A 14,726-nucleotide genomic window follows, 5' to 3' on the forward strand; every position below is an offset into this window, starting at 1 on the left:
CATTATGTTTTGAGAACGTAGGATAAAAATTTGTATACTCAAGTCCCCCTGGGTGGCTTGTGTTGCACGTGATGAGATATTTCTATGAAACACATTCACATAGCACAAAGAACTGTGAGAAATTAGATGTGGTTAATGCGACCCCGATTACTGAAGACGTGTCTGAACTTGTCATTGCATGTTTTGTCGAAGGTAATCACGTGTGTGTGTATGTGTGTGTGTGTAGGACGAAAAAGAATAATTGTAATTGAGATTTAACAGAGTGAAGCTGTGTTTAGTACATCGTCTTTCGGTTGTAATAGTGTGAATGTATTAGCTGAATCTTGTTCCGCTGGATTTCAATAGCTGTGATCACCAGAGTTTTTATTATAAAAGGTAAGTAGAAAATATTACTAAAATGTTACGGTCCATGATTATCCCTGTAGGAATAAAGCAGTATGTTGCGTCTTCATTTACCTATAAAGGCACTTGAGACAACAAGGTAGAAAGCGTATCTACTCGTAGCCTTCTCGTATTTGATAATGAGAAGGAAATCTAACATCAAAAAACACATACACATACATATAAGTGAATCTGAACGCGTTTGGATGCTTCTTGTCCTCGTTGTACATTGAATTCGCGTTAAAAAGTGTTTAGTTTGAAGAGCAAAAGATAAGATATGATGCCAGAGTGTTTTGATGAATCGTATTTCAACTAGGTCACAGCTGTCGTGAGAAATGTCCGGAGTAGTGAACATTGAACGATAACGACGTATCACTTGTAGTTTAATGTTAAAATACTATTATTAAAGAACAATTATGTGTTTTACTTTTGATAATATCATGTCTACCTCTCTGTGTGCCTGTAGCATGTGCTCGGTAATCAACAAACATTGACGACGCGAGCTGGGAACGAATCACGAACAACCCAAGAACTGAGCCCACCGTGCTACTAAGTGAATTATAATAGAATAAAATGTGAAACAAGAGAAAGAATGAAATAATATCTTTCAATTTTAGGTCACACGGTTATGCCGGCTAGCCTAAACGAGACGGTGGTGATGAGAAATGAATAAAAATGGTGTAATGAAGAAAGTGGGCGGAAATGGGGGAACCCAGAGGAAATCCCACACACTGTGTTTCCCCACCACAAAGTTCATTTGGTGGGAGCAGGATTTGAACCCGGGACCAAATGGAACAGAGGTGAACGCTCTACCACTGAACCACCGAATCCCCCTGAAGCGAGAGAGGTCAAACCACAAGAGTCATGCAATGATTGATTTGGCACCCCATGAATGTTTTAACAGTGAACATTCGTCGCAATACGTATGAAATATAAATAAAAGTGTATATCTGTTTTTCTGTCTGTATGTGGTTTGGGAGACAAGTGAGCCGCAAGTGATCAAAAATTTGGTCATGGCCTGAGACAAAGACGAAGCGAAGATATGTGTGTGTTTAGCCATTGATATCATATGAGTGTGCGTATCTCTCTGTCTGTCTGAATCACAGCCTGAGATCTGGGTGGTCAGACAAGGGAGAAGAAAAGTTATCAACATTTGGTCATGGTCTCAGACCAAGACAAAACGAAGATATGTGAGTTTCTTAACAGTTGACAATATCAAATGATATTTTTAACAAAAGAGACACTGACCAAAGCTTAAAACTTTACTTTATTTTAAATTATAATTTGTAACTGTTTCGGATATCTAGCATATCCTTCTTCAGACACGATCGAAATTAATGAAAATACAGACATATATATAAATGTTGTTATAACAGAGTTTAAATTCTTTAACCGTCATATATATATTCATTGTTATAAAAAATTTAAATTCTTTTAACAGTCATATATAGAGTCATTGTTGTACTTTTTTATTTTCATTAATCCAAAGCCATGAATAGTCTTACTATTGATATTTTTAAATAAAAGTATATATCTGTATGTGTGTCTGTCTGTGATCTGGGGTTCACACAAGGGATCCGAAGAGTTGTCAAAATTTAGTTATGGTCTTAGACTAAGGAGAAGCGTTTTTGGCGGATGGTAAATTCTAGTTCACGTTACTTTCAAAGGGAGACCCTACTAATAGGGTTATCGAAAACATGTAAAATAATAGAAAATGATCGACATTAATGTCAAATCCATAACTTTTGGGGGTCGTTGTGTTTATTGATGAAACTCCGAACTCTTTCGCACGGCACCCCCACGGCACGGGTTGTTCCAGTTGGGGGTCCCCAGGGATGATATCGAGACACGTAAAAATAATTCAAAATGCTCGATATTAGTGTCAACTTCATAGTTTTTGGTTTCATTGTGTTTTGTGATGAGACCCCGAAAACTTTAACGCAGCATCTAAAGCGTTTGGAGTTAGGGGTCCACAGGGGTGATATCGAGACACGTATAAATAATTCAAAATGCACGATATTAGTGTCATCTCCATAGTTGTCGGAGTCTATGTGTTCAATGATGACACTCCGAGCTCATTATCACATCATTAAACGGGGTAAAGTGGGGTGTCTATAGTGGTGATATCGAAACACCAAAAAATAATTTAAAATTATCGATATCAGTGTCAAATCCATTGTTTTCGGCGTCGTTGAGTTTAGTAATTAAACTCCGAACTTTTTAACACAGCATCTAAGGGAGTTTAACTTGGAGATCCCCAGGGGTTATATCGAGACACGCAAAATATAATTTTAATCCTCGATATTAGTGTCAAATCCATAGTTTTCGGGGCCGTTGTGTTCTGTGATGATACTCCAAACTCATTAAAGATTATCTAAGGGATTGAGGTAGGGGTCCCCAGGGGTGATATTGAGACACTTAAGAAATAATTTAAAATGCTCAATATTAGTGGCAACTCTATACCTTTCGCGGCCGTTCTGTTAAGTGATGAAACTCCTAACTCATTAACACATCATCTAAGGGGGAGTTAAAGTTTAAACAGCCCTCTAAATGAAGTTTTCTTATTTGATACGGAACAAGAACATCATACTGAATAAAGCGATAGTTTTCGCAATCATTCAGATTTCATACCCTTGTAAGAGAGAGAGAGAGAGATATGAAATCTTTCAGTTTAAAGTCCCACAAATATGCTCCTTACGCTGTACAATTTACGATATTAGTGTTAAATATATATGTTTCGTGGTCCCTGAAACTGAAAAAGATAGTATAAAATTCACGTACAGAACGTTTGTATATTAGAGAACACACTTGAAGCAAACTGTAAACATACATTTCTTTCACTCCCGTGGAATACGAAAAAAGTTTAAAAAAAACATGTTTAGCACTCACTAAATGCTAAAAAAAGTATGCTTTTTGTTTCCTTGAAAATTTTGTCTTTTCGTACAACAAATTGAAATATATATGTATATATACTGTTTACATTTATTTGGAATAAATTTATTTATGTTGAATATAAATAAAGATACTTGTATATTCGTTACCCTTATTGATATCATTATTCCTTTTTAAATACTTATATATATCCCCGTTTTTACACAGTCATATTTTCTTTTAAGGTAATTAAATCTTTTTTTAATATATATATATATATATATATATATATATATATATATATATATATATATATATATATATATATATATATATGAAATATCATTTTTCAATTACTTATTTTACATATAGGGGAAAATAAAATTTAAAACAATAATAGTAAATTATTAAGATTAGTAAATTAATAAAAGAATTAGTAAAAAGATTACCGCCTTATTAACTATATATAAGAAGAGTACGTACCAAATAAAGAGACGCAAGTTCTAAGGGAAATAAATGACGTAATGGGGATAAAAGAAGATTTTCACCATGAGAGGAAGAAAGAAATTCATAACCAAGAAGATAATGATGAAAGGAAGAAGAAAGTAACACACAAGGAGAAAGGAAGATTACCAACAGATGCAATTTCTCAAGAAGAGGAGGAAGCAGAAGACGAAGAAGAAAGAGATATAGTTAATGAAATTGAAATAGCAGAAAAGAGATAATCACAGTGCCAAATAAGAAGAAGAAAAGAAGAAAGAGATGCAGTTAATGAAACTCAAGTTGCAGAACAGGAAAAAGAAGGTGATGAAGAAGAAGAGAAATATAAAGAACTATTAGAAATATTAGAAAATGGATGTAATAGAATCATAACACAGGAAGAGGGAAAGGAAGCATTCATCCGTGCTGAAAAAAATGTTTGCAAGAAGAAGACGAAGAAGACGTCGAAGAAAGGACAAGTGAAGAACATTTCATAAATCTTACGTTTTCGCAGATAAAAGGAGAAGCTTACAATGAGAAATAAAAGAAGACAGAAGAAGAAGAACAAGAGTTTTATGAAAATGAGCTACAAAACTGGATTAACAATTTTTTCCCAATCCTGGAGAATAACACGAAGAAGAAGAAGAAGAAGACGGGAAGAAATAACAAATGAAGAAGAGTTGCTGAATCTAACGTTTTAACAGATAATAGGAGTGGCTTACAATGAAGAAAAGGGAAAATACAGAAGAAAAAGAGTTCTATGTAAATGAGCATCAAAATGGGCTTCAAAATTTAATTCCCAATCCTCGAAAAGAAGAGGAAGAAGAAGAAATATATCCATCCTTTATGGAGATTTAGCAGATGCTCACACTGAACATGAAGAAATAGAAGTTGATTTAAACGAAATAGAAAAGGAATGGATGAATTGCTATGTGAATTTCAAGCAGAACGAAACACAAATATACAAGTGTGATTTGGAAATAACAGGTGTAAGCACGGGAACAATAGATTTCATATAATAGAAGACCGTAGAAGACAATATAGAAGATACAATATTTATTGTACAATGCTAAGAAATTGTTTAATCTCCGTCAGTACAGACGAAAATTCTTTTACGGCAATTCATAGAAGTCTGTTCTCTAATGGATTATTTACTACGTAATGTGGACCAACATGACTACGTAGGAATAACAATCACAAATGAGAGAGGACATCGGCCTTTTATGTTATTATTCATAGAAGCAATAAATCTCTCAGCAGAAGGTCTATTGGCGAGTTATGAGAAAGTACTGCAAGCAACTTTTCTTATAAGTGAAGATTGTATAATGAATTTTCATCTTGTATGTATGCCACGCAGCCAAAGTCGTTTGTTCAACATCTTATGAATACCGAGCAATATGAAAAGGCAAAACGTGGTATTATCACAATTATGAACACAGGTACAAGATGTTTAGCTCATGCAATCGTTGTTGCCATAGGAATAAAAAATACAAGGGAAGAAATCAAACCGGATACAAAAGATATGTAAGGTAATATAAATATATAATAAAAAAGTAGAAGTCCTGTGTAGGGCAGCCGATATAGATCTTAGTCATGGTGGTGGAATTCCCGAATTTCGTAAATTTCAGGAATATTTAAAGGATTTTAAAACCGCAGTATACAGAGGATTTTCCGGAAGTGATGTCATGTTCGAAGCACCACCAAGTGATAACGAGAGAGCATCTTTAAATTTACTTTACATAGACAATCATTACAACTTAATTGAAAGCTTAACAGAATGTTTCAGCTGCGGATATTATTGCGAAAGCTGTCATAAGAAATACAAAACAAAGCATGATCATTTGAGTCATTTTACAGCTTTATGTTATCGTTGTTATCAGAAATCACCATGTGATTATGGAGAAGTTTGTATTACATGCAATGAATGAATATCGAGAATTTTAAGGTGAGTCATCTATGATTATCACAAGTCAGCTCCTTATCAAAATGGAAAGCCTTTTTTCTATTGTGAAATGTTGTGCTCAGTGTTTGAAAATGTATGTTGTGAAAGAAAAAGGATCTCACGTATGTGGAGATACGTATTGCAATATTTGCTATACTACATTACCACATAATAATGAATGTTACATGAATGTGAATGAAAAAAGAACATTAAAACTGCTAATGACAAAATTAACATGGAGAAGTAAGCTATGATTGTATTTTATGAAATTGAATATAAAGAAGATACGAAAATGGAAGAAGATGACGCAAACATATATGAACATATACCTAATGTCTTGGTTAGTCAGCATGCCGGTTACCGTTGTTATGAAGATAACATAAAAATGATTGTAGCGTTTGTGAAAAACGAGAAAATATATTTGATGGAGAAAATGTAATAGAAGACTCTAAAACATCTACAAAAACGAATTCTAAAAATTAAAGCAGTTACATGCATTGCACAAAACTCGAAGGGTTATCAGGCACATTTCGTACTTAAACTATGGTTGAGAAGATGAATTGGACTCCAGAAGTGACAATGAATAGGTCGAAAATTCTATCTCTTAAAGTAGGGAACGTAACCTTCATTGATTCACTAAGTTTTCTTCCTATGCCCTTAAATAAATTAAGTGTTCAGTTTGGTCTTCAATCTTGCAAAGGATATTTCCCACACTTTTTCAATCGACATGACAACCAGACATATAAAGGTACGCTTCCAGACATTAGGTATTATGGAGCTGATATCATGAAAGTAAACGAGGGGCGCAAGTTTCTGCAATGGTATACTGAACATCGTAATGACATTTTTAAAATGAAAGAGCTCTTCAAGTATTGTGTACAGGATGTCGAAGTTTTACGCCTAGCATGTATTTCCTTTATGAAATCGTTTGAATCTGAAACAAAAATACAAATCCCTTAATTGAATGCATTACAATTGCTAGTGCATGTAATTTGATGTATCAAAGAAATTTCTTAAAGGAAAATACTATTGATATCATACCGAAGAAAGGGTATCGATGGAGAGATGTATAATCAATTGAAGCAGTATAATGGATAGCTTGGAAAGAAAAAAAATAAAACATTCAAATTGGCAATGCTGCACGTAGTAAGGAAAAACGTATTGCATGAAGGAAAGTAGATACTGAATGGACATACACATCTACAAGAAGAGAACACATGTGGGAGTATGAAGGATATTGGACACATGCCTATATTGTTGCTAAACTAACGACAGAGTTTACCCATATATACCAATGCTACAGATACCATGGAATTTCCATATGACGCAACAAAGAAGATTCAAAATTTAAAATATTTTTTTCTGTGAAGTGCACGAAATAAAGAGGCTGTGAATTTAAAGAAGAATTGAAGAGAATGAAGAGATGAAGAAGTATGTTAGTAATCAATCATACAGAAAGAAAACACTATTAAATCCTAGTGGCGCTGTTTACGAATGACTGTGAATGCCATAGGTTTGTATCATAATGCACCAGAGTCAGAAGAAGAAACAACCTATTACAAAGATGTTATTAGTCTATACTTATATATGCAAAACTAAAAGGATTCCAATTCTTCACTCTACTATCTGTCTGCCTGGAAATTCAAATATTCCCAGCATTGAAGAAGTAGAAAGATTAGCTAAACTAACTGTTCTATCCCCAAAAACTATCTTCCATCCAATTTTACCTTACAAATTAAATGATGGATTGATGTTTCCACTTTGTCGTACACGATCTGATGAACTAAACGAAACATCTTGTAATCACAGCGATGAAGACCGGGTTCAACATGGTACATGGGTAGCAGATGAAGTAACAAATCATTGGATAAATTATACAAAATAGTGGATATTCATGAAATTTGGGCATATGATGTTGATCGATATGATGAAGAAACAAAAATTAACGGCTTATTTGCTGAGTACAAAAACACCTTCCTGAAAACCAAACCGGAAGCTAGTGGCTGGCTATCATTGTGTAAAATAGATGAGCTAAAGGAGAAATGCAAAAAGCAATTTTATGAAATGGAAGGATAATTAAACAAAATCAAACACTTAGAAGTTTAGTTAAATTCATGCTAAATTCATTTTGGGGGAATATTTGGTCAACGTGTGAACATGGGCCATGTAAGTATTATTAATGACCGCAAGGAATTATATGAAAAAATATCATCTCATGATATAGTCGTACATCAAATATTTCGAGTAAATGACGACATGTTATACGTATATGACAATAGTCAGATGAAGATCCTGTTTCACATACAACCATAAACGTTGTCATAGCTGCATACTAAACAGCACAAGCAAGATTGGAATTGTACAGTAAGAGACACTTCTGGATGGTACAGCCATATGGAGATTTACGGCAAGAGTGCTCCACCAGTTGAGTCCAAATTATTTGCCGCGATGTATTGCAACCGAATTAGCTTTAAAAGAAGGCGGGTGGCATAATCGCCAGGCACTGAAAATTCCCGTGCACTTGGGTGAAATTCCCACTACCGTCTACAGCATCATTTCTCCAAAATGAGATGAATCTTAGACGTTTAGTTCTTATGCCAAACATACTATTTGAAATTTGTCCTATTCGTGAAGATAAAGTGCAACAAAAAATTAAAGTCCAATCCTCTTGCTATTGTAATAAATTCTCTTTAAGCCGTTTGATCTGAAATGACTTTGCAGAACCTGAATAAATAATCTGTCACTTCAGGGGAGGGGGGTTATGAAGAGCGAATGCTCCCCTCCTACAGTATGAAAACATATACTTTTAATCAAATGCTTAGCGAGAGTGAGCTCATTGGAATAGCGCTTTTATGATTTGAAATCTTGCTCCCAAGTCATCTTTTGTCATAACTGACAACATAGGAGAACGGGAGATGCAAATATGATGAAGGAGAAAAACACTCACATGTGCAAATTCAGAATTGGAGACAAAATGATCGGATAGCATCCATATTTTGTCGAAAATTTTGATTTTGTAAGTAGACATGTTAAAGCTCACCCGAACCTGAGAGCATCCCATTACCAATTGTTGAATTCGAGTGGAGAACGAACAATGAAAAAAAATACCAACTTTCCCCGAGCGAACTCGAACCCTCAACCCCTTGATTATCAACCCATGCCTTAGTTCACTCATCCACGGAGACACACAGGATGACAAACAGTCATACGTCAGGAAAAAACGTACGTTACAACCAGTGATTTATTTATAAGGGGAAACTAAAGAAATTCTCCGTCTCTAGTTTTTCTTTCCTTGGCACTAACTTAATTACTGTTGTCCCAGCCTGAGAAGAATATTTTCCACCTCTCTAGAAAATTTCCTAAAAATTTGCATACACTTTTAGCAACACAAAACATTTATTCATCGATGTTCTGCATAAGTATACTCATACAAAGGAATTATTTCCAATTCTATGAATTCCCGGACCAAGTAAACAGAAGTACTGAGTATGAAATTCTATATCTCGCGAATAGTTTTGCAGAAAATACCTAAACTAATTTTTGTATTGGAAACATTGAGAAGCACACACGCGGGGCTTAGGAAGCAGATTGCGCCCATAAGATTTGTTTTGGTCAGTAAGGGACATAAATTTACATTCAAATGGCAAAATCACACCTTTAATTATACCATAATTTTACTTTTAAGAGCGCCAAATGCGTAGAACGAAGGCATTTTTCTTGGCTTGGAAGAATAAAATTATGGCTGAAAGTGGAAGTAAACAGACTGATTATGATCAGGAATAATGGATGCTACCAAGCAGTGGCGTAGCCAGGAGGTTTGGAACGCCCGACATTTGTAAAAGTTGTTAATATAAGGCCTAAGATTGAGGTTTTATTTAAACTTTCCCGGGGTGAACCCCCGGACACATCCCAAATGAACATTTAGCTAGCGGTCCTCCTGAAATCAAATCCTGGCTACGCCCCTGCTACCAAGTGATGTATTCTCTGTCACATAAGAAAATGCATGTTTTCTGTGGGATACTATCTTTTCTCCATTACTATTAGAACGAAATCGCTACACATTCCTTGCTACCATATCGCGATTTAATTAAATGTTTTAAAAGTTTTTACAGCTGAATCCCTAACCAAATCGATAACTGCATTATCTATCTCTTTGCAGTTCACCCAAGACACTAGAGAAATATCGTAAAACTTAATAAAAGGAAAAAAAGTTCTTTCACAGCGTGAAGCTTACGATTATTGCCATATATTTATAGCGTAGATGTTTCGTGTATCTTGTTCCGTAGCTCATTGTATCCGTGCAAACATCCCATTTTCGCGACCCGTGTTCGAATCTTCGTGTCGCTAATTTTCCTTTTTTTTTATCATTGATCAGGTATTCTGCAAGTATTTATTTATTATTTTCTTGTCAAGCGAAAAAATGAAGTAGAATTTTTAAAGGGTAAAACTTCTAGATTTGTCTCTTAATAAAAACTATGAATAAGATTACAGCTCAAAATAAATTGAATATGGTCAAGGAAATGGATTTCAGCTGTTTTGTGTGTGATCAGCACATTGACTTCCATTATCCCTATTTCTGGAACTAAATATCACTAATTTTGCTTTTTCGTTTTTATATAAAATTCACATCTTTTAGTCCTTAACAAAACAGAGATTATTGTTCAAATTGTCACTATGGGACTACATTTCATTATATAATGAAATTAAACTATATATATATATATACCTGAAAATATCGAAAATAATATGACAAATATTATGAACAGTTTTATAATGGAACTAAGCAATGTTTTATAATACCATAAACTGAATGAAATGCAGGGTATTTGAAGTTAGCGATAATCTTGCCAGTAGATTCTGAAATACAAGTTTCTTAAACAGATATGGACACTTCACCTTGAAATATACACATTGAATTTGATTCTCGATAGTATCTGAAATATGTTAAGAATTTTAAACCTTGAATAACGCAACACAAGTTTGAATCCCATGGTTGTAATATGTCGTTACAAACTCACTCTTTTTATATAAATCAACCAACCTAAAGCCGGATCTTTGATCAAAAAGTATTTTATCCTTTGTATATATTTCAAGGAGAACATTTAACGTCAACTTTTTATTAGCAAATGTAGCAACTGATCAATTTGAATAATGCTAAAAATAGCCTACTTCGCTTGCTAGAACTTATGTTTGGTAGAAGTTCATACATCAAAGTTTTTTTGTTTTTTGTTTTCTTAGGTTTCTGAATACTTCGGAAGATTTTAATAGAATGCTTGTAATTATACATTTATGGTTGCTCTCTTTGATATGAAGAAAATATTTATTATGAAGAAAATAGTCTGCAGAGCTCTTTGTGGAATGTCTGTTATTAGTTGTAGTAGTTTGCTTTTACTTTAGCGTCCCATTCAGCAGCAAGGCTATATGAGACATGGACTTACAGCTTAACGTGGGATCCGAAACCATAGGCTTCTACTGAGAATCGAGCTCCGTTTTTAGGGAAAAAATCTAACCACAGTCAGTTCCTACCCGTTGCGGTTAGAACACACCCTATTATTATACTGGTATTTTTAAGCAGTGATAATTGGTTTCGAATTTCGTGACTTCGAAGCAATTACACTCGTGTCCCGGCATGACCGGAACAGACCTGGAGACGACGACACGCGTCATACGCACGATAAATTTGTATGATACTGTTAAATATTAAAGTTAATACATCATTTTTATATCAATAAATAACTTAAATAAAAAAGACAGTAAGAATACTATTAACGTATATCTACATAGTATATAAATGAAAAATGCGTTGTCTATCATAACGAAAAATGGGTGAACCGTTTGAAATGAATTTTATTGACATAGTTAACCTCTAGCTTGGACTAGGTTGTTGAGATCTTGCTCGGGAGAGTACTCCCGGAAGTAGTAACTAAATACACGATTCTGGTTGGCGTTATCCGTATCTTGCTACGTAGCCTATACCTATGTATATAACAGAAATCGTACACTTGTTGCTATCGGTCTCCGTGGTCATTTTCGTATTCCACGTGCAGGACTCTATCTTCCCCGTTCACAGGGAGGGCTGGGTCTAGTACATCTCAGATTGAAATGTCAAACTCTGTTTATGCTCGATTTCTATGCTGCAGTTGCTATTAACGAATCCTTCACACAGCAATGGATACGATGTTTTGGCCTAGTTATGAATTCCCTGTGAGCCCCCCGTTTATTAACTTTGCTGATTGTTGTCCGACGTACATTACTTCACTAATACGTTATTGGACATACAGTGGTGTGGTTCTCTGCCCTACAGGATACAATTCTCGCACTTTGTAGAACTTCCTTCTCTCGTTGCCTAACGATCAGATTATTCTCCGAATTCCTCACCGATATCCTCAGACTACGTGGTGACAAGTATGGGCTAATATCTCTGCCCCGGTATTACCTTCATACCTACAGGTTGAATGGTTTCTAGTGGTGAATCAGTTGGTGCCTACGCGCGCTCGTTTATTTGAGCTGAAACGTGTTCCTGACCCATTGTGTTCTCGATGCGCCAAAGAAGATACACTATCCCACCGGTACGATCAGTGTGTGGGTGCTCCAGCTATCTGGAACTGTCTCACGTCTTTCTTAGCACGAATTTGTCGTCGACCTCCACACCAGTTCACAGTATCATATGTTTTGTTTCCGGATTTTCGTTATTTTCCACAGACCAAACACCACGCTGTGCTTTTTCTACTGGCGTGTACAATTGTGTATATCCATCGCCATGTGCCTTTGCTGGATGCTCGCACCTACTTGGATTTTTTAAAACGCACTCGCCGAAAGCTCTTTTCCCCCGAGTTGGACAGGCAGTATTTTAGTAGGTTTTAGAAGTGGTGTTGCAGTACTCTCCTTCCTTCTCGTTAAAAAAAGCTACAACTCATGATGTAGGTTTATCTTTTCGTTTTTATTTTTATTTTTTTTATTTTTCGCGATTATTGTTATACTTTACATTTTCCTTTTCTTGTATGTAAGACATATTGTATTGTATTACCCTAGGAGTCAGTCTGGTTCTTGTACACTTTTTGTATAAAGACAAGCACATGAACAATAAAACTATGGTTGTGCGCGCTAGCGTTGCAGGCTGGTAACAAGAGTTGCTTTTGGCGTGAGTTCAAGTCCGGCCGAAGGAAATTCTTCTATTTTTTTAATCGTTCATAACACGTTTTTTTCAATAAAATATGATGAAAAGAGTACTCAAAAAGGCGATTTGCTTTCTTTTGGGGAGATAAGTAGTAGTGGTGGAGTAGTACAGAAGCAAAGATATATATATATATATATATATATATATATATATATATATATATATATATATATATATATATATATAACTTTCCATGAAATCATGAAAATGAAAAAAATGACTTCCAACTCTATTCAGAAGGTAGGTATATTGGCACGTGTCGAACCGAGTTGTTTGCTACGCGACGTCATGCCTTCAGGCAAACTACTGGCTATCGTCTAGGTGTGTCTGAAGGGCCACCATGAAGAAGGAAAGAAAGAAAGAAAAAAAAAGGTATGCTTATTTCATGGGGAGAACAAAATAGAATAGTCTATCTGCTCCTTGACATTAAGTGTTTGAAACCGATGTTGTTATGAATATCCATTTTTCTAATTTCTTTACGAGACAAAAGGGAAACGTTAATTCTCCTATATATGAAAGAAAAATATATCCCATATATCACACAGATAACGAAATAGACTAGCATATTTATCAACGTCTTGCCGTTAAGTGCTTTAAAATTGTTCAGATTATTTTTTCCTTATTCCCATAATAAAAAGAAAACATGAGAATTGTTAATTTCCATAGAAAAAGAAAGAAAAATATAATTATACTTATTAAGCAAAAAGAATAAAATAAAATATATTTAAAATAAAGGGTGCGGCAGAAATAGTTAGACGATGTAAAATGAACATAGAAAACGTAACCCGATAAATAACGTGCTCATTGTTGTTTCGTTTTGTAAAGTGATTCAAAGCATTGTATATGCATGTAGGCTTGTTCGACTGTTCCGTGCGCATGCGCAGTATTGGAAGAACTAAGTAAGCCTTCCGTCAGTAGCCATGGAGCGTTGGTCTAACGAACATCGCGCTTTCGCAGTGGAGTGTTTCTTCAAGAACAAAGACTCTGCAACAATTACGCAGCGTAAGTATCGGCGTCATTTTAACATTGGCAGAAATGGACAGGTACCGACACGACAAACTATTCTTAATTGGGTGAAAAAGTTCCGAGCTTCGTCATCTGCAATATCAAAGAAATGCTCAGGTCGTCGACGTTCAGTGAGAACACCAGGCAATATAGAGAGGGTTCGAGGAGCATTAATTAGAAGTCCAAGGCGTTTAGCTCGTCGGCATGCTGTGTCACTTGGCATGTCAGATAGGAGTGTGCGGCGAATATTACACCAGGTCATACACTTCCACCCATTCAAAATTCAGATGATTTACAAGTTGCTTCCTGAGGATTTTAATGCTTGCGTACAATTCTGTAATACGCTGTTGCAAATGATTAATGAGAACACAAACTTTATGCAGAGGTTAGTCATGTCCGACAAGGGTCCTTTTCGCATTCATGTGTGTGTAAATAAGCAGAATTTCCGTTACTGGGCACCCAGAAATCCAAGGATGTTGCATGAAGTGCCTCTTCGTAGCCCTAAAATAACAGTATGGTGTGGTGTTTATTTTGATGGGACTATTGGTCCATACTTTTCAACGACGAGAATGGTAACACTGTAACTGTCATGTGTGCTCGGTATGTGGACATGCTCGAAAACTTTTTACTCTCAGAACTACGAAGGCGTCGCCTTAGACAGATGTGGTTCCAACAAGACGGGGCCACGTCACACACAGCAATTGCATCGATCAACATTGTTAGGAGGATGTTTACAGGACGGGTTTTCTCGTCGCGGCAATGTTCCTTGGCCTGCACGCTCGCCCGACCTATCGACATGTGACTTCATCCTATGGGGTTACTTGAAGCAACAAGTGTATGCAACAAAACCTGCCACATTACAGGATTTGC

At 35.5% G+C, this 14,726-nt stretch overlaps 1 protein-coding gene across 1 annotated transcript; it reads left to right on the forward strand.

The window, feature by feature from the left end:
* The first annotated feature begins 13,771 nt into the window (after positions 1 to 13,771).
* Positions 13,772 to 14,440, forward strand: LOC145682931 (uncharacterized). Its single transcript, XM_081754292.1, has one exon. The coding sequence runs from the start codon at positions 13,772 to 13,774 to the stop codon at positions 14,438 to 14,440; it is 669 nt and encodes a 222-aa protein (XP_081610418.1).
* The last annotated feature ends 286 nt before the right edge of the window (positions 14,441 to 14,726 follow it).

Source organism: Thermobia domestica, chromosome 4, assembly GCF_964235325.1.
Source record: "Thermobia domestica chromosome 4, izTheDome1.hap1.1, whole genome shotgun sequence".
In the NCBI taxonomy this organism is placed as follows: Eukaryota; Metazoa; Arthropoda; class Insecta; order Zygentoma; family Lepismatidae; genus Thermobia; species Thermobia domestica.

Excerpts from the sequence above, each read along its gene's own strand:
- LOC145682931 (XM_081754292.1), top strand. The coding sequence starts at position 13,772 with ATGGAGCGTTGGTCTAACGAACATCGCGCTTTCGCAGTGGAGTGTTTC.